The sequence below is a fragment of the Furipterus horrens genome, unplaced genomic scaffold (assembly GCF_987537825.1).
Source record: "Furipterus horrens unplaced genomic scaffold, mFurHor1.1.pri manual_scaffold_8, whole genome shotgun sequence".
In the NCBI taxonomy this organism is placed as follows: Eukaryota; Metazoa; Chordata; class Mammalia; order Chiroptera; family Furipteridae; genus Furipterus; species Furipterus horrens.
This window is the reverse complement of record NW_028327178.1, coordinates 110,867,291-110,889,795: the sequence shown is the minus strand read 5'-3', so window position 1 is coordinate 110,889,795 and position 22,505 is coordinate 110,867,291. Positions and strand designations below refer to the sequence as shown.

General features: G+C 59.7%; 1 protein-coding gene across 1 annotated transcript in view; it reads left to right on the top strand.

Annotated features, from left to right (window-relative positions):
* ZBTB46 (zinc finger and BTB domain containing 46) overlaps positions 1 to 22,505 on the top strand; it is a 33,354-nt gene that overhangs the window by 4,116 nt on the left and 6,733 nt on the right. Inside the window, exons 2-3 of the mRNA XM_090286674.1 lie at positions 12,492 to 13,461; positions 15,967 to 16,251. Of these exons, the coding sequence (XP_090142800.1) occupies positions 12,525 to 13,461; positions 15,967 to 16,251 (1,222 nt within the window). The 5' untranslated portion in view covers positions 12,492 to 12,524. The remainder of the gene's footprint in view (positions 1 to 12,491; positions 13,462 to 15,966; positions 16,252 to 22,505) is intronic.

Sequence of the window (22,505 nt, the reverse complement as noted above, 5' to 3'; positions counted from 1 at the left end):
GTAATGAGCTGCCTCCAGGAGGGGTGGACATGTGGGTAGCATGGCCCACGTGACTTTGGACTGTCACCTTGTCAGTGTGAGCCACCTCGCCGGGGAAGGGTCCGTGGTGCGTTCGTTGTGCAGATGTGCCTGGACGTGGAGGGTAAACAGTGAGTCCTAACTAGACAGAGCAGGCATCCGCCAAACCAGGCCTGCATCCCAGGGCCGTCTGCTGCTGTCCAGGTCGGCTTCCTGGAAACCAGCCCGCGGGAAGTGCCGGCCCCAGTGCTGTGCTGGGTTATAAAGATATGTCATGCCCTGGCTGGTGTGGCCCAGTGGACTGAAGCCAGCCTGCGAACCAAAATGTCACTGGTTCGATTCCCAGTCAGGGCATGTGCCTCGGTTGAGGGCCAGGTCCCTGGTTGGGGGCGTGCGAGAGGCAACCACACATGGATGTTTCTCTCCCTTTCTCCCTCCCTCCCCCTCTCTCTAGAAATAAGTAAATAAAATCTTAAGGAGAAAAAAGAAACGTCAGGGCTGGGCCTTGGTTTTTGGAGTGTCGGGGGAGGTGCACCAGATACGCTTTCTAAAAACACGTGCATGTCATCCACTGGTCACCCGTGTGGCAGGGGAGCGGCATGCGAGGCGAGCAGCCCTGCCCAGCACCCAGGGTGGCTTGAGCAGAGGGGCCCGAGGGTGACGGAGGGGAGCCGATCACAGGGAGGGTGGCCCCGCCGGACCCGGGATGAGGCCTGTGTGGTGTCAGGTGCTGTGACGCAAGAGGCGAGGTCTGCGCAGGAGGCTCGGGGCTGGGACGGGCAGATGCTCGTCCTCGGAGGGGCTCGGGGGCTTCAACTCCCTCTTCCGTGTGGTCGCTGCCCATCCAAGGGAACCGGCACTTTGGTCGGGGACCGGCCCCAAGCCTCGGTCTCTAAAGAAGCCTCGTGGCACCTGAACTGCCCTGCGTTTCAAACAGTATTCGTATCCACCCTGTGCCAGGCGCCCTGGGCCCGTGTCCTCACACACAGAGCAGGGCTGTCATCAGGCCCTGCACCGGTGTCCCCGGGGGAGCGAGGCCACTGCAGGATCGAGGACCTGGGAGAGATGGCTGCAGACAGAAGCACTCGTCTGTCCCGGAGTGACGGCGCATGCGCGTGGGGCGCAGAGCACGCGGGCATGGCCCACGCTCGACCTCACCACCTGGCACTTCACGCCGGTCAGGCTGGGCTGGAGGCTGTGCTGTGGAGTCTGTGCTGCGTGCTTGGTGCCGCCTCGTTTCCTAGATGGCAGCAGTTGACTGGATGGTGTGTGTCTGGATCCGGGACGCTGTGGCCCATGGGAGACCAAGCCCCCAGTCCGGTTGGGCACCTGTGCGTGGAGGTCGCTCCCGCATCTCACGGTGGGCCTGTCACAGCAGCCGAGGCCCCGGGCAGGGGTTTTGGGGGTTGTAAGGGGCAGGCGCCTCCCTCCTTGCTCCCCGCGTGCTGCTTTGTGCCGCCTGCCTCAGACGTCTGTCTCTCGGTTCCACTCCATCAGCACTTCCTTCACTTTTCTAAGGCGTTCGGAGTGAGAATTCACTGCAGCGTGACAGGGAAAGGCGGTGATTTTCCTGCACAAACCTCTGAGAGGAGAGAAAGTTGTGGACGGAGGTCCTTGCCGGCTCCTGGGCGGAACCAGGTGCTCGGCAGGCGCTCTGGGGCCACCGCAGGGTCTTCTCCGGTTCGGGTCGTTCCCGCAGCATCACGCGGGCGCCCTGTCCTGTGGCTCGGGGTGACTGTGACCGGCGTGTGTGCGTCTGTAGTTCCTGATTTCTGAAGGGAAGCTGGGGGAGTCGGGACCCTTGTCAAACCGTAGCTGACGTTCTTTTCTAGAGTGCGGGAGGCTCCGTTCGGAGTTCCGCCCAGTGTCGCAGTGCTAACGGTGCCTGTTTACGCCACGTGGTCCCTTTCACTTTCGTTTTCGGTTGGATGTGGGTGACCCCAGCAACGGGAGGCTCATGCGAGGATACGGTCACTTCTGTTGTCTGTGGTGACGCAGAAGCACACACCTGTCCTGTCTCACTGCTTTTATTCTCGGAGAAGGGCTTTTTCTGCAGCTTCCGAGTATTCTGAGGAGCATTCCAGAGACGGTCAGCAGACGCGCTGTCCGCTGGAGCCGCCAGGGCCGCTGCACGCGGCGCCCGTGATGTTGGGGCGGTTTGACTCCCCCTGTCCCCCCTCATGTTGTTGGTGGGTGAGACGAGGGCAGGAGAGAACACGGGATGCGGTCTGCTCATCCCTTTAAAAGGCGGGTTGCCCGTCGCTCCCCGAACTTGAGTGGGCAGTGTCGTCAAGGTTCGGGGGCTGCCAGGCGAGCTTTTTTGTTACTACGTTTTTATCCTTACCTGAGACATACTTACCAGTCTTAGGAAGACGGGAAGGGAGGGAACGAGACAGGGAGAGCCACCCAGGCATGTGCCCGGCCGTCAAACCTGCGACCGCGTGGTTTCCAGGACAGTGTTCCAACTCACTGAGCCGCCCAGCCAGGGTAAGAGAGGAGGTTTTTTTAAAAAAAGATTTTCTTTCTTTATTTTTAGAGAGGGGCAGGGAGAGAGAAAGAGAGGGAGAGAAACATCAGTGTGTGGTTGCCTCTCACACGCCCCAACTGGGGACCTGGCCCGCAACCCAGGCCTGTGCCCTGACTGGGAATTGAACTGGTGGCCTTTCAGTTCACAGGCCAGCGCTCTATCCACTGAGCCACACCAGCCAGGGTGAGAGGAGGGTTTTTAAATGCCTTTGCATCTCATCTCCTGGTCTGGCTTCCTGATCAGTGTTGATACTTTTGTGTTGTTCTGCACGGTGGAAACTCCAGAAGCAAGAGACCCCACGTCTGGGGCCCGGGGTAGCCGGGATATCCGTGCTTCTCAGTGATGCGCACAGGTCTCTCGGCGGAGCCGAGCCGAGAATATTTCCCGGGTGTGCACGTGCACTCGAGGGCCAGGCCGTGCGCAGGGAGGGGCCAGGTCAGACGCCGTCGCTGGGGCTGCAGCTGCTCCAGAAGAGGCTCAGGAGTCAGTCCACGACCGATGTGTTCAGTCCCCTGTTTCACTCAGAGGCCGGTGGGCCTGGTGCCCCCTGAGGAAGCTCAGCGGTCAGAGCACCCCCGTCCTGCTCACCTGCGCGCCACCCGTCTCTGCTCCACGTCACTTATCACAAGCCCACTTGTCACTTAAACACGCCTTTGCCTTGTGGGGAGAAGCGAAGACATGCGTGAAATCATGAATCGGAAGTCTTGGTTTTATTTCTCTCGGTGCGCACTAAAATAAGTTCGTAACTGTCAGGATGAAGATTTGTCCGCGAGTGGGCCAGAAGCCACGTTTTGGGGCAGCTGGGGTGTGTGAACCCCCCACCGGGGACATCGGGTACGAAGGGCTCACTCTTCCCTGCAGAGCTGCGTCTGGGGGCCCGAGCCCCACGCTTGTCTCGCGCTCACGCACCTCTCCCTCCACAGCCGCGGGGCGGGGCGCGGAGGCCAGGATGGTGGGGCTGCTGCCCTGTGAACCTCGACGGGGTTCGGGCTCCGGGTGTGAGCGGCTCTCTGTTCGCCCCTCACGGTACCAAGTCCGTGGGGCCGGCCCTGCGACCAGACTGTGGTCTCGTGTCACATGTCACAGGCCCCTCCCTGTCGTCTTTTTTTTTAAGGTCTCCATTGAAAAATTTTTAAAGTATATTTTATTGATTGTGCTGATTCCTTTTCCCTTTGCTCCCCTCTGCCCAGCACCCCACTTCCCTCCAGCAACCCCACCCCCTTAGTTCATGTCCATGGGTCGTGCATGTAAGTTCTGTGGCTTCACCCTTTCCTACATTATTCTTAACCTCCCCTGTCTGTTTTGTACCAACCGGTTATGCTTCTCAGTCCCTGCACCATTTCCCCATTTCTCCCCCTTCCCCCTCCCAGCTGGTAACCCTCCGTGATCCCCACACCTATGATTCTATTCCTGTTCTGGTTGTTTGCTTAGTTTGGTTTTGTTTTTATTTCTTTAGGTTCTGCTATTGATAGTTGTGAGTTTGTTGTCATTTTAATGTTCATAGTTTTTCTCTTTTTCTTAAATGTGTCCCTTTAATATATCATATAATAATGGCTTGGTGGTGATGAACTCCTTTAGCTTTACCTTGTCTGGGAAGCACTTCATCTGCCCTTCCATTCTGAATGATAGCCTTGCTGGAGAGAGTAATCTAGGTTGTAGGTCCTTGTTTTTCATCACCTTGAATACTTCTTGCCAGTCCCTTCTTGCCTGCAAAGTTTCTTTTGAGAAATCAGCTGAGAGTCTTATAGGCACCCCTTTTGTAGGTAACTCTCTTCTTTTCTCTTGCTGCTTTAAGATTCTCTCTTCATCTTTCACCTTTGGCATTTTAATTCCTTCCTGTCATCTTGACTGGGAACCATTGGGGGCAGTCTGGTTGCTCGTGTATGAGTTTCTGGGGCTTCAAACATGGGGATCTGGTCCCTCACGTTCGGACGCCTGCAGTCACAGGCCCCGGTGTGGGCAGAGCCACTGTCTCCAAAGGCTCTGGGCAGCGTCCCTCCAGCCTCTTCCAGCTTCTGCACGGCTGGCTGCCTGCATGTCCCGGGCCTGCGGACACAACACCCGTCCCTCGTGCCCTGTCCTCATGGCCTCATCCTGAATGTCCAGATTTCCCTCTTCTTATAAGGACACCAGTCATATTGGATGAAGGTCCACCAGATCATGTGTCCCCACACGGGCAGTGACAGAGCCAGGACAGACTCCTGCCGTGGAGAGGGAGGCAGCCACCAGGTGGGGACAAGCTGAGGTGGGCCCAGGGTGTCCACAGAGGCAGTGGGGGCAGGAGGCGCCCTCCTGGACACCTGTGCCTACCTGCCCCACCAGGTCACACCAGGGCCTTCCCTGTCCCTAGGCCACTGGCGGGACCTGTGGCCTCTTTTCCGAAAGGCGTTTTTGATGCTTCCGAAAGGGCCACAGGAACACAAGGGGTCACCACTGTGGAAACACCGTCCTCAAAAATGTGCAGAACTTTCTCTTGTTCTCTGGTGGCATGTGGCACTTGAGGCATCCAATGGCATAAGTGGCGGGTGTGAAACTCGCAAACCTGCAGTAGCACCCAGTGTGGGGAGTCCTGTGGTGGCTGCGGCAGCTGTGGGGACATGACCTCCGCCCAGGGGCTCCTGGGAGACACTTTCAGGGTGGCTGATGCTCCTGAGGAATTTCCCTTTGGTATTTATTTTTTAAAAAGGTTTTGTTTGTTCATCTCTAGAGAGAGGGGAAAGGAGGGAGACAGAAAGGGAGAGAAACATCGATGTGTGGCTGCCTCCCGTGCGCCCCCAGCCGGGGACCTGGCCCACAACCCAGGCCTGTGCCCCGAGTGGGAATCGAGCTGGAGACCCTTTGGTTCACAGGCTGACACTCAGACCACGAGCCACCCAGCCAGGGCTCCCTTCGGTCTTTAGAAGTCAGGCCCAGGGCCGGGGCTTTGGCAGCCTCTCTGTGCCGGGCAGCCCAGTGGGCGGGGGTGCAGGAAGGAGGGGACCCCGTGGGCCTGGGGCCCCACGGAGGCCTCCGAACATTTGCTGTGCTGGCAGGACCGTCCGTGAGAGCTGAGCACAGAGCCCCCGTGATGCCTCTGCACGCCTGGCGCTGGCGCTCCCGAAGGAGTGAGGGAGGTGTCAGTTTGCATTTCTCGTGTTGACGCTGCACTCTCCCTCCCGTTTGGTGGCCACAGTGTGCGTCCGGGGTTTCGGGAATGAGACACTTGCTTTGGAAGGAAACAGGGTTCGAGTCGCATCCCAGGTGCAGGTGTTCTCTGCTCTGATTTCTGCCCACTTTTTCCTCAAACGCGTTTCAGCGTCCGCGTAAATGGCATTTCTTGCTCCATGTCGGGCCTCATTTAGTTCACGGGTCCCGGAGGGGGCTGGTTTCTCGTGGTCGGGGCTCTGGGTGTTTCTTCTTCTCTGCCCTCAGGAGCAGCAGTGCTGGAAACACCTCTGAGCAAATCAGTGTTTTCAGTCGTTTCCTGGGTGGAGTTGAAGACGCAGCCCGTCTGTGGCCCACTGGCCGCTGCCTCTGCGCCCCAGGGGCGGGTACCCCGGTGCCCATCGCCACCACCTTAGGGCTTTTAGGGCCTCACGTTAATATCCGCAGCTTCGGCATTCAGATTTTCCTTTGAACCCTTTTCTTGGAGTCTAGGACATTTCACTAGGTTAACGTTTCGATGTTAACTTTGAGTTTACAACAGAAGAGATGAAGGTTCCACCCAGCACCTGGCCAGGACCCCCTGAGTGTCAGCAGTCTTGGGGCGCTGGGCCTGGTGAGGTACCCAGGGCATGAGAGGCCCTCCCGTGGCTGCCTGGCTCAGCAGTGCCGTTCCCTTCGGGGCACGGTGGTCATCTGTCCGTAGGGCACAGAGAGCCCCTTGTGTGCCCCGCAGCTCCAGAGCACTGGGCCACCCCCCGGTGCATGCCCCGTGAGTCCCCAAGTCTTGGCAGGTCCCAGTCTCTGCTCTGAATTATGGAGTTTCATTTCTTTCTTTCTTTCTTTTTTTTTTTTAAGATTTTACTTATTTATATTTAGAGAGAGGCGAAGGGAGAGAGAAAGAGAGGGGGAGAAACATCAATATACGGTTGCCTCTCTGTGCCCCCAACCACGGACCTGGCCCACAACCCAGGCACGTGCCCCAACTGGGAATCGAACTGGCGACCCTTTGGTTCGCAGGCTTCCGCTCATTCCATTGAGCCACACCAGCCAGGGCATGAGTTTCATTCTTAAAGGTCCCTGGAGCCCGTCCCAGCCCAGCCGTTTACAGAGGGGGCTCTCCATCACATGACGGGGGGGCGGGGACAGGGTGCCCTCAACCACCCAGCCCTCCCCTGTACCCAAGCTGTGACCAGAGCCAGGACCTCGATCAGAGAGGAAGACCCGTCCCCTCCCCTGAGGGCCATCTAGGCTGAATCCTTGTGGGTCCAGGTGGCCTCAGCACAGTCTGCCCACCGTGGCCTTGTGTGTCCACCCCATGTCCCTGCCTTGGGCCCCTGCGACCTGGCCTGTGCCCCCAGGGGCTGCTGTGGGGGTGCCAGGGACCCGTGTGACAAGTCAGCCGCTGAGGTCTGGCTGTGCCGCTGAGGCCGATGTGGGCAGCTGCCCGAGCGGCAGAGACAGGATCTGCCCGCGGATGGTCTTGGCGGCAGCTCAGGCAGCTGCTGTCCACCCCCCGCCCGCCCCGTCCTTCTGCAGGACTGGCAGTGGGCATTGGCAACATGTCTCACTGGTGGCTGAAGCCCTGCTGGACACCAGCGCTGATGTGCGATTCCGTTGGAACCAGAGACGGTACCAAGACAGCTGGGTACCTGGCCCATTGCGCATGTGGTTCCTCACCTGGGCCTGTGGCATCTCTTGTCCCCAAGGGATGCCGCTGTTAAGAAAAATGGGCTGATCAACAATTCCAGCCTCTCACCTGACGTAAACCCATGTTTGGAACGTCCTCTGGGTTATTCTCGCAACTCTTTCGTAGGCGCGAAGGTGTTGCCCCAGAAACGCGACCTCAGCCATGGCAGAGGCCATGCTGCGGCTCCATGACTCTGCCTTCGTCTCCTGTTTAGAGTCTTTCCCTCTCGCTGGCAGGGAGCACAGGTGTGGCGCTAACACCTCAAGTCACAGGATCGCTCAGGTTTAAAATCCCCGGAAATGGCTTTTCCGGCTTGGTAAGCCTATGAGCTTTTGAAGAAAATTTAAAAATTTTTCTAAAGTTGGTGTGTGACAAAGGACCACACGGAATGTATCCTGTCACCTTCCTGGAAGCCAGAGGCTAAAGTCAAGGTGGGCCGGCCACTCCCTCCCGAGCCTCCCAGGAGGGTCCTTCCCGCCTCATCAGCCACCCCGGTGTCCCTGGTCCCTGGGTGCATCACGGGCCACATCCCCCCCTCTGCCTCCCTCTTTATGTGGCTCCTGTGTTATCTGTGCTCAGATTGCCCCGTTCCATAAGGACACCGGTCCTATCGGGTTATGACCTCATCTTAACTTGCTTAAATCTGCCAAGACCTTATTTCCAAATAAGGTCACGTTCGTAGGTACCAGGGTTGTTGGGACTTTAACATATCTTTTTTGGGGACACAATTCAGCCCACAGCAGTGAGTAACTCTGCATCCCTTCCGTGCCGTGGCTGTGGGCTGTGACTGGCCAGAAGATCAGGGCCCAAGAGTGGTGTCATGCTCTGAACTGTCACACCCCCGGTGGCTCGGAGCTGGGACGTCACAGGGTCAGCGGCTGGCGGGCGCACAGCCTCACCACCCGCCGTCAAGCCCGCGTCCCGGGACCAGGAATTTGCTGCTTCTTCCCACTTGTACCTGCACATAACATGGGACATTTAAAAGCATTTCCTGAGTTTAGAATGTAGGATTTCAATATTGCAGGTTTAATGGAAAAGAAAAAAAAAGGTCCTTTAGTTTCGGTGACTCGGAGAGTGAGCACGGAGCCTGTCCAGCCCTGAGATGTGGGCCTGCGGCCCGGCTCTCAGACATGGGGGCGGGGCACTGGAGGGCTTCCTGGAGGAGAAGGCAGCATCCCGTGGGAGGGGCTCGCCGTCCCTCCTGGGTCCCACGCAGAACTTGGCCTTTGCAGATCTGCCCTGCAGAGCGAGCACGTCTGTTCTGCCCGCCTCGTGCGTCACCCGGATGAGCTAATGGGGTGTCACGGCCCGTCCAGACCAAGCGTGGTTTGGAGACAAGAGGTCCGGACCGGACCGCGTGTGCAGGAGGTGTCTGGGCGCAGAGGTGACTCCTTCCCCTTTCTCTCTCCCAACCCAGAAAACAAAGAAACTCCCCCAGACCAACTTCCCACCAGCGGAAACAGAGAAACGGGAAGTTCACAGAGCTGCCTCCGTGACTCAGCGCTCAGGTGGACGTACACAGGCCTCCCGGCCCTGCCAGGGTCTTTGCTGTGCCCAGGGCCCCCAGCCACTGTTCCATGTGCCAGAACCTGAGTGAGGACGACTGGGACGCCGCTGGTGGCCCCGCTTGAGGTCTCGTTTCCCCTTGAAGCACTGGCCTCTGGGTTCCCTGTCTTGGTGGCTGGTGCCCCCGCCACCCTGAGGCCTGGCAGAACCCTGAGCAGCCGGCACCAAACTGGTGACACGGTCGCCTGCTTGCCCTGCTCTGTCTCATGGTCACCTGGCCACACCCCACCCCCACTCCTGGGTCTCCTGTCATCCCCAGACACAGGCTCATCGTCAGGGCTCTGTGGCCAGCCAGGGGGCTCTTCTGTTCAAGTGATGCCGGGCAGGGCTGGAACAGAGAGGGCAGCGGCTCAGCGGCCTGGTACCTCACAGGGGGCATGGCATAGCCCGTGCATGGCCCTTCGTGTATCTTCTTTGTGAAGTGTCTGTTCAAGATGTGATCCACGTTTTAAAAAGAACTCTCACCAACATCATGGCAAAGACTAGTGTTCAGAGCAGTGAGGCTGTGGTCGCTGCCCGGACTTCGGTGACCAGGCCCAGGCAGTTTGGTTCTGGCCCTGAAGGTGTTATCCTCCCACTTTAAAATAGTATTTGTCTGCTCAGTTACATTTTCAGGGACATTTTAGATAAGGCAAGTCTACCTGAAATGCAGAGGTTAAAAGTCAGAGGTCAGAAGGCGAGATGGAGTCTGGTGGAGCTTAAGAGGGACGTTCGCACCTCAGACGTTTTAAATTCCTGCTTAAAATAATTTTTTTTAATGAGACCGGAGAAGGGAGAAAGAGAGAGAGAGAAGGGAGAGAAACATCAATTTCTTGTTCCACTTCTTCACACATTCATTGGTTGATTCTTGTGTGTGCCCTGCCTGGGGATCGAACCCGCAACCTTGGTGTACGGGGACGATGCTTTAACCAACTGAGCAACCCGGCTGGGGTGAGTTGTTCCAGACTCGTGAGTGGGACAGTGACTGGTCCTGGGGGAAGAGCTGGCCAGCCAGTGGGGTCCCGGGTCCTTGCCCAGACCTGATGCTCCTCTGGCTGGAACGGGGACATGAGGTCTAAATTGCATCCACGGTTTTACATTTTTATTAGAACAAATTGCTTCCTGGCAGAAGTCCTTGAGGACGAAAGGAAAAATTACCCTGCTCCTGGAATTAAGACTGAACACACGGTGCAGCAGGCAGGGTACATTCGTAGCAGTCCTCACGTTCTTGGTTCCTGTGTGTGTTGTCATGTGCTTCCCTTGGCCTTGACACACAAGCATCAGGCACGGAGGGGCCCACCCAGACAGGGCAGGCGCTCGCTGGAAACCCTCTGTCATGCAGCCGTTTGGTCACTTGCGTTGTCACCGTGTTCCTGGCTGTCCATGTGGGCATGGGCCACTCATGAGCCCCAAGCCCCGATCAGTCTGATGTGATGTTGGAGTTTGGTCTGGAATGTGGATTCAGATTGTTTCGTGGTGATTCTGGCTGAGACGGAAGTGCCTTGAGATGAGTGAGTTGTAAACAAAATTAACGGTGACCCCGCAGAAGACAGACAGAGGTGGGGTTAGGGTGTCCCCTGTGCCCTTGGTCTCACCCAGCACTTAGCACCTAACCTGGCCACACTGTGGCGTCTGCATCCCTCGTGGACCCCAGGCTTCTCTCTGAAAGGGCCCCTTATTCAAGGGCTGCCACCCTGACCCTTTGGGTACACAGAAGGGTCCTCTGTGCAGCAGATGATGGTCAGGTTACCTGTCCACAGGTGTGAGACCACAGGTGTTCCCATGAACGATGTGTAGCTTGTGAACAGGTGTGTGCATAGGTTTGCATTCCCTGCACAGGTGTGTGCCCTGCGGCCAGGTGTGTGTTCCCTGCACAGGTGTGTGCCCTGCACCCAGGTGTGTGTTCCCTGCACAGGTGCGTGCGCTGCACCCAGGTGCATGTTCCCTGCACAGGTGTGTGCCCTGCGGCCAGGTGCATGTTCCCTGCACAGGTGTGTGCCCTGAACCCAGGTGTGATTCCACTGGACAGTGCGCCTGGCCTCCTGCCTTGCGCTTGCTTTGCTGTCAGGGGACACTCATCGGTGGTTACGATATGACCGGCTTAGCTGCCCAGGTGCTTCCACTTTTAGGGTCCCAGCTGCCGAACAGCAACGGGGCAGCTGGCCATCGGGAGCTGCTGTCCCGCTTCGGCCAGGTGGCTAGACCCCGCGGCCGTCTCCTGATGTGGAGACTTTCTGCTGAAACGCAGTGTGGCCGCTGTTTGGGCTTCCCCACAGCAGACTGCTCTCCTCGGACTGTCATCACCCTGAAGTCCTTTTCCTTTTAGCGTCCAAGCCGCTCTCCCCTACTGGGAACTCGTATTTTTTTATGGCAGACCCTCTGTCAGGTACACAACTGGTTTTGAAGTCGCCCCGGCTGAGTGAGAACCCACTTCAGAACTTGCCTTCGAGCTGAAATGACTTTAGGAAAAAAGAAGGCTCTGTGAGCTCATTCTTCCACACGGCGGCACCGAGCTTCCTTCCCTTCTCAGCGGTCTTCCTGGTTCTTAAAGGGCCCGTTTCACTGGCGAATAGAGTTACTCATACGGGGACTCAGATCTTGAAACCCACACTTCCTCCTTTGCATTCATGCCCCAGACCTTGGTTCTCCCGTCACGTGGCCAGAAACCAGTTGGACGTAATTAATGAAGATGAGGTCACTCTGGAGCAGGGCGGCCCCTCATCCCACACGACTAGTGTCCTTATAAGAAGGGGACGTGGGGACAGACACACACATAGGGAGAGCACCGTGTGGGGATGGAGTCAGGAGTGGGGGGCACACCTACAAGCCAAGGAACCCTGAGGGGTGTGGCTGGGACGCATCAGCCCTTGGGGTCTTCTGTGGGACTGACCCCGTAGACCCCTTGGCCTGGGGCTCAGGCTGCGGACGACGCGGGAATGAAGTTCTGCTGTTGAAGCCGGCTGGCTTGCGGTGCCTCGTCCCCGGGAAACTAGCGCAGGCAGTGAATCGAGAGGACAGGGGGCCCAGGTTGGGAGACACAGGCCGGGAACGCGTGGCGGGGGGGCCCCAGGGTGGAGGGGGCTTTGGTGACCATGTGGCTCCTTGAGGGTGACCTGGGGCCCGTGCTGGGGCCTGGCTGCCGCCTGCAGGTTTGTCCGATGCGTCCTGTTGCTCGTGGACTTGGCGTGGAAAGTCGCTCTTTTCTCCTTGTTTGCTGTAAGGATTGTAAGGATGTTCCTTCAAGGGTGAGGGATGAGCGCACAGGGTCTTTAACCTAGATTTTCCATTTGGGTAAGAAATTTGCTTCAGCTGCCGATGGGCGTCTTCCCCGTTTCCAGAATATTTGCTTTTTGTTCAGGGAGGTTGCTGGGTGTGTGTGGGATTCTGTCCAGAAATCCATGTCCAAGCCTCGAACCAGAGCTTCCCTTTCCTTCCCGATGGTGGCCAGGCCTGCCGTGATCCCGTGCCCCATGCCTCGGACACGCCAGCCCCGTCCTGCGGGCGCCGCCCGACTGCCTGGCCTGCCGCTGGGCCGGCCACGTGGGTAACTGTCCCTCCTTGTCCCCACAGAGCCTGTAGACGCGGCAGCACCCGGGCTTCCTGATGAACAACCGCAAGGAAGATATGGAAATCGCGTCCCACTACCGGCACCTGCTGCGCGAGCTGGACCAGCAGAGGCAGCACGGCGTCCTGTGCGACGTGTGCGTGGTGGTCGAGGGCAAGGTCTTCAAGGCGCACAAGAACGTGCTGCTGGGCAGCAGCCGCTACTTCAAGACGCTGTACTGCCAGGTGCAGAAGTCATCCGAGCCGGCCACGGTCACCCACCTGGACATCGTCACGGCGCAGGGCTTCAAGGCCATCATCGACTTCATGTACTCCGCCCACCTGGCCCTCACCAGCCGGAACGTCATCGAGGTCATGTCCGCGGCCAGCTTCCTGCAGATGACGGACATCGTGCAGGCCTGCCACGACTTCATCAAGGCCGCCCTGGACATCAGCATCAAGCCGGACGCCTCCGATGAGCTCTCGGAGTTCGAGGTGGGCGCCCCGCCTGGCAGCAGCGCCGACGCACTCATCTCCGCCGTCATGGCCGGCAGGAGCATCTCCCCGTGGCTGGCTCGGCGCACGAGTCCCACCAATTCCTCCGGAGACTCGGCCATCGCCAGCTGCCACGAAGGAGGGAGCAGCTACAGCAAAGAGGACCAGGAGCCCAAGGCCGAGGGCTGTGACGACCTGCCCTCGCAGCCGCTGTGGCCTGGCGACGTGGGCTACGGACCTCTGCGCATCAAGGAGGAGCAGGTCTCGCCGGCTCATTATGGAGGCAGCGAGCCGCCCTCCGCCCGGGATGGCGCGACGCAGAACTCCTTCTCTGAGGTGGCTGGTGGGGACGGCTGGCAGCCCTCGGGCCGGAGGAAGAACCGGAAAAACAAGGAGACTGTCCGGCACATCACGCAGCAGGTCGAGGACGAGAGCCAGGCCGGCTCCCCAGTGCCGTCCTTCCTGCCCACGTCCGGGTGGCCCTTCAGCAGCCGCGACTCAAGTAAGCCTGTCGTCTGTCCCAGGCGGGCCGGGCACTGCGGGCAGGGGCACCGCGGCTGCGCGTCTCGTAGGCCAAGTGGCCACTGGCTCCCAGGCTCCCCCCGGTGGCTTTCCCTGGGGCTTTTTTTCTCACAGCCACTGGGCGTCCTGCACAGTTGGCTGAGGGGGGCTCTAAGCCTGGCCATGTGGAGCCAGCCCTCACACTCCAGACGATACTTTGTATCTGTCTCTCGGATGAGTAAACAGCAAATTAAATGTTTACTAAGTGTCAGGTGTTCTTCCTGAAGGCGAATAGCTCCCTGGGGACTTATTAGGGCTCAGGGACCACCCAGCATTGGTCCAGGCCAGGAAGGAGGCGAGCATCCACGGTGCAGAGTCCTCTCCAGAAAGGTTAGAAATCAACCAAGTGGACGGACAGAAATGGACAGAAGGCAGCAAACCGTGGGGCTGTAAACCCTGAGAAGTGTCACGAGGACTCAGCCCGCCATGTGCTGACGGGGGTGCCCACTGCCCTGCCCTGCCCTGCCCGAGAGGCTTCCCAGGGGTCCTGGCCCCCTGGCCCCCGTGCACGGCAGCCTCTGTTGCTGTCATGACACACACATACAGCCGCACCTTTTCTAGTGTGGTTCATTGGCATGAAATACGTTCACCCTGTTGTGCAGCGGCTCTAATGCGTTTCCCAAAACACCCTCCTCATCCCAAGTTGCAACTCTGTGTTCACTGAACGGGGAGCCCAGGGTACACCGTAGCCTGTGGTCCTCATTCCCCACCGTATTGTTACCGGGTCCCCTGCGTGTGCGAGCGTCTCAGCCTGGGCCGGCTGACTGCGGGGGCGTCCCTGGCTTCTACCCTCTGAGATGCCAGTAGCAACCCACCCCTAGTGGTGACTCCAGACCTTGCAAATGTCCCCGACTGGCAGCCCCCCAAAACTGTTGCAGCTGAACTGAACTAAGTCAAAAGGAGGCAGTGTGTTTTGAGCTGATAGAAAAGCCACCTGTCCCCCCTGCTAGCTGTCGGTCAGGAGAGGGACAGCAGTGTCCCCGTCTGCTCCTACCTTTGTTTATAGTTGTCCACCAGCTCCAACTGCAGTGTGACAAGTGGCAGTCCAGGTGAGTGGCCAGGACAGGGGCTTTGCGCCGGGCCTGCTGAGGTGGTCAGTGCAGAGGACCCTCGCCCCTGATGAGGGACCTGTCACCCGCGGGCTGTGACGCTGGAGGCCTTTAGCTGGGAGAGTCCACCGCATACTGAGGAACAGTAGCCTCTGCCAGCCGTGGGTTTGATGCTGCAAATGCACTTGTGGAGCAGAAGGTGTTTTCAGAATCCAGCAAGTGAGTTCCGCTGTGTACGCCTGTGAAGGTCTTAAAGCCCCTGGGTTACCAAGGCAACCGGGAGCCGCTCCCGCTCAGCTGTTCCGAGTTGCTAAGAGGAGGACGCAAGGTTGTGAGGTCTCGTGGGACGGTCCACCCGGCTGGTGTTGCCGGTTCACTCCTCCGCCCTGGCCCTGGCCTGGGGTTCGGAAGCGTAAATTGGGCTCCCCAGTGGAGGTCACTTTGTTTTCATTGAGGATTCATTGCATCTCAGAGCAGAGTGTGTTTTATTCCCAGCCTGCTTGTTGGGGGGAACGGCCTTTCCCCGGGAGGAACACGTCACGGGGTTAATGCATGGCATTTGGAGCATTGGATGGGGATGCTCCGGCATCAGTCCTGCAGGCTGCCCGCCACGCTGACCCCCGTGTGCTCCCCGTCTGCTGTGGTGGCTCTGAGGCCTGTTAGCATTTGAAGTGATTTTTTTCCAAGCTGAATGCGAGCATATCCTCACCTAGCAGCTTCCGGGGAAGCGTCCACAGGAGCCGTGTCTGATCACGGCGTCTCGCTTGTGTGGTAGGTCGTGGGAAGCAGCGTTGGCATGCGCAAGGATGTGCCCACAGTGTCCCCCTTTCTGTGGGACGCCCAGGTGCTGTGAGGCATCCTCATTTGCTTTCTGTGCATCGGCAGCGCTTAGAACAGACGAGTTCTTCTGAAGTTTTGTTTGAACCATGTCACCCCTACATCAGGAGGTGGCGATAAGTGTTCCTCCTGGGGGCGCGGGACATGCCTCTGACTGGGCAGCTGCAGAGGGCGCTGTGGCCGCTTCTGCGCGTTTCGTGACGAGGCTGCTCTGGGCTGGGGGTCCCTGCTCTGTGTCCTGCTCGGGTTTGCTGAAGCGCCGGCCGTGAGCTGATGCCGCGACTGTCTAAGCGCAGCCCGAGGGTACTTTCAGGGCTGAAGCGACTGCAGGGTCACAGCGGTGCCTGGCCTTGGTGAGTGGCGGCCCTGTGTTCCCAGCGGAGCCCCCACCTGAGGCCTCAGCGGCGGCTTTGCTGCGTCCTCGGGTGGGCATGTCGCTGACCTTGGAGACGGGCTGGGACGGACCTTCCAGGCCATGGGAGGCGGGAAAGCTCACCTCCCTCGTTTCTTTCCCACTCGCAGGGCCTCGAAATGACCCGTGTGTTCCGTTTCCTCCCCAGACTCAGACCTGACCGTCACTGAGGCCGGCAGCTCCGACAGCCGAGGGGAGCGGGTGGACCTCTATGCCCACGTGGACGAGGGCCTCCTGGGGGCCGAAGCCGGCTACCTGGGCCCGCCCCTCACCCCGGAGAAGGACGAGGCCTTGCAGCAGGCCACCGCCGTGGCCAACCTGCGGGCAGCGCTCATGAGTAAGAACAGCCTGCTGTCCCTCAAGGCCGACGTGCTGGGGGACGACAGCTCCCTGCTGCTGGAGTACCTGCCCAAAGGCACCCACTCTCTGTCCCGTAAGTGCTGGCCCCGCGGCCCCTCCGCTCAGTTCTGAGCATCGAGCGGAGCAGAGGGCGTGCGACCGCGAGGCGGTGGGAGCGGGTGTTGCGCGTGGTGCCGCAGTCGGCTGTGGGTCGGGCACCGCACACCCCCGCGGTCTGTCAGGGAGGCTGTGTGCTTGCCAAGTCTACGGGGGGCGGTGCTGTGTGCTAGTTCAGACGTTTCCTACTCAAAAGCAAGGCAGCTAACCCTGCACCCTGCTCAAGCTCAGAGGTGCCTGGGATCAGGGAACCGCCGGGACAGGGGCGCTTGTGTGAGTCAGGACGGCGGTCGGGGGGGGGCGGAGGAGCCCTCGTGCAGAGGGATAGGCTCGGGCTCCGTCTGCCGGCACCTGCCCTGGCTCTGCGCCTGATTCCTTCCGCGTGGGGAGAGACCGGCAGACGCTGAGACCAGGACGCGTCTCCTGGCTGTTTGCACCAGATCATGCCGGTTGCACGCAATTGTTACAGAGGGGTTGGGTGTCGTGTTTACAACTTAGATGCCTCCCACCCAATTCCAGTTGCTCGGAGCAAGTGGCTGGCGGGGCGCAGAGGAAGGGCGTTAGCTTGTACACCCACCCTGCCCGCGAGCCCATGGGGTGCCAGCCCGAGAGCGAGCCACTTCTCCGCGTCACAGGTGCTCTGAAGAGCCATTCTGTGGACACTGGGGGCCGCTGACCGTGTGCAGGCAAAGAGCAGTCACCAAGGAGAAACGCCCCGTGTCTGGTTGGTGCTCCGCACAACGTGAGCAAGCGGTGGCCCCGTTGTCCACTGTGGGGGACAGGCCACACCCCAAACGGGAGGCGCTTGGTGCCCCACCCGGGTGGACCTGGGGCCGAGTGTGGTGGGTGCAGGCGCCTGAGTGACGAGGGGGTGGGACCTCATCCCCACGGGATGCAGGGAGAGCTGCCGGCATCCTGGATGTTGGGGACTTGGGACATGTATCTCTGTTTTCATCTTTACTTTAAAGAACAATATTTTTATCACTTTGTTTTCATGAGCATGAAAACATTGAAGTTTTTGTGTTGGAGCAACAAAGCTGCTGTGGCTAATAAAGACTCGCCTTGGAAACGGGTGTGTTCGTTCCCTTTATTTTGCTGAATTCAGAGCCGCTGCCCAGCCAGACGCAGGGCCGGTGGCTCAGGACTGACTGTGGTTTGGACCCAGGGCTACCGGGCGCTGGGATGGTTTTAAAAACACATTCAGCCGTCGTTTTCTGCATCTGAAAGGTGGAGGTCGCGTCTCTTACTCCGTTCTTGTGAATTGAAAATGGAACAGTGTTTGCAAAACGCCAGCGTGTGATAAACGCACAGTCAGTCCCTCCCCCCAGAAGTAGAGGCTCCAACTCTGCAGAAACCGTCAGGAATGTGCTGGTCCCGGGACAGTTCGAGAAGATGGTCCCTGGGCATTTGGGCGTCTGGAGTTTACAGTCGGCAGGTCCTGCAGCTGGACGTGCAGCTGAAGGGACAGGGGGATAGGTTTTGTGGGTGCCAAGGGCAGGGTGGGGTGCCACTGGACGTGCCGGCTGTGGAGAGGTCGGGGCCTCCAGCCCCCTCTGCACTCACGGCTCCTCTCTGTCCCCCGGCCTGGACGTGCATCCAGGCTCCTTCCGGCTGCTCCGAAGGGTACCGTTTGGCCTCTGTGACGGTGACAGCAGCCTGTGCTGCCCCCACGTGGCTGATCTGGCCTCAGCGCCAAGACTGACATGCCAGGGGACGATCTGTGGCTCTTCTACCTCCTCGGTGTCTGGTAGCCTTTGCCCCAGTGTGGGCTTTGCCGCATTTCCGTGGGGATGGGCCCAAGGGGCCCGTGAGCACGCAGACACCAGTGTCACCACCTCGGACCGAGCATGACGACCCGTGGGCCGGGGCGTCTGAAGGGCTCTGGGACAAGGCAGCTGCGCTCCCGGGTGGTGTCTCTCCCGTCGCCTCGGTTGCTCTATCTCCACCCCCAGCGAGGCCCCTGACCCCCCCCCCCCAGCAGGTCGCACACCCGCGGGATGTCACAGGGTGCGTGGCGACCCCATGCTGGGGCCCTTCTGGGTAGGTTTCCTCTTCAAGGCTTCATGTCTCATGTGCTCTGTCCACTGCGCCTTTAGTCCCTCCTGGCGTGGGAGCAAGGGCAGTCACACCTGCGCCCTCATGTCTGGGAGACACGTGTGTGAGTCCTGTCACATGCGTGCCCGCTCAGCTCAGGGACCTGAGAGCTGGGGAGGGTGACATCAGCAAGTAGGGTCTGGTATTTTCTTCTTTCTATCATGTTTTAACCTCCTTGCTGCTGTTATTCTGAATTTATCCCTTTTCTCGTGAGATTCTGCCCAGTTCTTTTCTGTGAACAGGGTGGAAGAGTCCACGGGTCGGCTGTGGCTGGCGACTTGGGCTGTGGTGGATCTGGTCGGGTCACAGGCTCAGGTGTTGAGCCGGCAGCGAGGCCACGGAGCCGCTGGGGTCAGAGGAGGAGAGGCAGAGAGAAGCCTCGATTTGTTGTTCCACTTACTTGTGCTTCATTGGTTGGTTCTTGTGTGTGCCCTGACCAGGGATCGAACCCACAACCCTGGTGTATCGGGACGATGCTCTAACCTACTGAGCGAACTGGCCAGGGCAAGACGGGTTCTTTCTCACACTCGATTTTCTGACACCCTAAGAAAAAGCTGCCTGTTCCTGGCCTACGCTGAACTGCAGACCTGGGGTTCCCCAAATGCATGGTACAGGAGCCTCAGGCCTGTCTCCTCTGCCACCGCTGCATTCTGTCAGCTGGCCTCGGCGTCATCATTGGCCGTGGGGGACGAGCTCCTTGACTTGGCTGTGCTGTGACGTGGGGCTGCGGCAGCCTCTGCGGAGTCTGGAGGGGACCCTGGTCCTGCGTCCTCCAGACCACGACACCGGGGAGCTCGGGTGGCATGTGCTTGGCAGGGACCTGAGTACAGGTTTGCAGAAATGTCCTGAAACAGCTCCACAGCAGAGGCGCACGGTGCTCCTCACTGCCGGTGGACAAGGGGTAAGAGCGCTTCCCCGCAGGACACGCTGTGAGGGTCCCAGGCCTGTCCCCAGGCGGCCCATGAATGTGGTCTGATCAGGGCAGTTTTGTGAAAGAGGGGCAGTCGATGCAGACATTGGAGGGAAGCATGAACTATGCCGCCGGGCCTCAGAGGGCCTTCCTGGCTGGTTCTGGAATCTTCTACAAATGTGCCCTGGTGTTCAGAGGTCTGAGTTCAGCGTGTGGTTTTGTTACTAGGCTGTCCCCTTTAACTGACATCCTGTAGTTTCATTTCGTTTCAGTTTGACATGACTCACGTTTGTTACATTTCCGGCAGCAGCTAACATCCTACGTATAAATCATGTTATTCACTGAATAGAAACCATGAAAAGCATGTTTGTGGCTCAGAATACGTCCCTGCTTTGGGAGTGGTGTTCGGGTGCGCAGTGAGCGGGTGCGACCCTGGCCCGCGTGTCGCCTTTGGGCCCTCAGAAGGGCCGTAGGACGTGGGTCCCTGGCAGATCTCCCTGGAGCATGCGGCGGGTGCAGGCCCGGGTGCCCCCCAGGACTCGATGGCCCCCCGGCCCCCACATGGCTGCAGGCATGATCATCTGACTCTTGTGGGCATATTGCCCATTGCCACCGTCTGTGAAAACAGGGTCCCCCAGACTGCGGTGGGCAGATGTGCCCAGACCCCCAAGCTCTTCACAGGAGGGAGACGCGCAGAACCCGAGGGGGATGGTGGGTGGGCGCTTGGCCTGGACCTCCCGCGGGCATGGCTGGGAGTAGCTGCTGCAGGTCTCACTCAGGTCGCGGCTCGAGGAATGTTTCCTTGGTGTTTAAAGCAGGGACCGGGGGCCGCTGCCAGATGTGATGCACACAGACATTGCCCACCGTTTCCTGTGAAGGGCATTTGCTGGGAGCCCACACTGAGGGAAGGAGCCAGCCCGACTCCGTCACGTGCGTCTCAGACCATTTCTCACGGCTGCGGGGCGCGGGCTCCATGTCCTCGTGACTTGTTCGACTTTCTGGGAGACAGCCATCTGGGAGAGAGACCCCCGACGCCGGACCTGGGGCGCGCGGAGACATGGCACTCTCTGGTGTTGGGGGGACGCTGGGGACGCTAAGAACAGCACCCACCTCCAGCGAGACCCAGGCTTCGTCACACACGGTGCCCTGCTCGCCGCAGGAAGGTCAAGGACGGGGCTTCCGGAACCCTCTAAGCCCCACCAGCTGCTGCTCATTTCCCGTGGTCCCAGGGCCTGGCACCAGCCTGAGTCACGTGGGGGACGAGGTAACAGAGCAGCCACCCCACCCTCCACTCAGCCCGGACGCCCAGCCGAGGACAGCCAGCCGCAGGCCACATGAGACGCGGGACCACCCGTGTGCGCACGTGCCCGGGCGCGTGGTGAGCGCTTCCCCCCTTGGGGTGACTCGGTTAACAAGTGTCTCACACTCACGGTGACAACATGCGATAGGAAGTTAAGTTGGTTTTTATACTTAAATGAAAATACTTCTCTGAGGAATTTTTCCCCAGGAGAAAGGCATCCAACTCGGGAAGCACCAGGCGTCGGACGGGCTGGGTCCATGCTGACCTGCGCCTCGCGGCCTCAGGCCTGCTCCTTACGTGGGGAGAGGCCGCTCAGCTTCCTCGGTCTCCCTGAGGACAAGCGAACCTTTAAGAAGAGCTGAAGCACGAGTCCCGGACTCTGGAATTAATCGGCCGTGGCTTCTCGGTGGCCCCTTCCGACAGGACCGTTTGGGGGGACGCGTTGGTGTTCCGTTAGCGCGGACTTTTCGCTGCAGCGCCCGTCACTGAGAATTAATTGTAGCCTTCCTTTCCAGACCCATGACAGGTCCTCCTGGTGGTGACCGGACAGGGACCCGGTGAGTAAGGGGGCACAGGGGTCTCTGACAGTGTTCTTGACTCCGTCACGTCCGACGGCTTGTAACCGGTCTGTCTCCCGTTGTAGGTTGACGCCTCTTGAGACCTGGAGACCCGGGCTCAGCCGCGAGGCCTCCTCTGGATGTGGCCGCAGCCAGCGCCTGGGTGGGTTTCCGAGGGGCCGGGGGCCTGTGTGGGACACATGCTGGGCGGTCAGCGCCGCTCCCACAGGCCTGGCCGGACTCGCCCAGCGTCCCTGGGCCCTGACAGCGTTGCCCTGAAGTCGGCGCAGGACCCACGAGGAAAACGCCCCATGGAAAGCAGCGCCTTCACGCTGGAGCGGATGTCCACACGCGCTCCGCTGCAGCCTGGCCTGGGGTGGAGGTCCCAGAGTCACTGGCTGATGGGACCTGTGACTAGGTGTCCACTCGTGCCTTTGAAGCAGTCACTCTTCACGTCCCCCACAGGCGGCCGTGGGTGGGCAGGTGCCCCACCAGCCTGCCGGCCACTCGGGGGGCCGAGTGGGAGCGGAGGGGCAGGGAGACCCGTCACCCTCCCCGGGGAGGGGAGCCGAGCTGGCGGAGAGTCACCCAGACTGTTTGCCGCTGCCCCCTCGCGGGATGTGGGCCTCAGCGTCTGCTCACTGTGCAGGGCAGGTGGCTGTGGGCGTGGCGGGCTCCAGGGCCCCGGTCGGAGGGAGGAAGCAGGTGCTGGAGCTTGTTCCAGGGGGTGGGGGGGCTTCTGGGCCAGATATTTGTCCCCGTCTGTCTGAGAGGCAGCCCCCAAGCCTCTCCGCGCCTACCCACCCTGCTCGGGCACGGTCCCCCTGCAGGCCCAGCCGCTGCGCCTCACCTGCCCGGGGGCCCCCGCTTGGCCTTCGTCAGACAAGTTCTGACGACAGAGAAAAGTTGGGTGTCCAGAGAGGCTTAGAGTGTTGTTGCCAAGACAATCTACGCCGGGGTCTTCAGGAGCTAAAAGACGGGGCTGCAGAGCCCCTCGCCCTTCCGCAAGGCGGGGTCTCTTTGGAAGCGCCACTCGCAGCTGATGTCATTTCTAGCACTTTTCCTTTTCTGTTGTCACGGTGGCCTTTGCGCTGCTGGGGCAGGTCGCTGGGGCGGGAGGAGCCTGTGCCAACCGCTCCAACTCTGAGGCTGCCCCGCACGTCGGCTCTGGGTTCCCCGTGGACCCTGTGGCTGCGGTCTCCGCTCACGTGGGGAACTTGGCCCGGGCAGAGGGCACGTGAAGGCGGCCACAGGCAGGCCTGTTGTGGAGCGTCTCTACACTGTTGGGCGAAAGGGCTCTGGTTACATTTTTAAGACAAGTAAAGAATTTTAGACACGTTCATTGTCCCTAAAAGACATAGGTCTGTGCT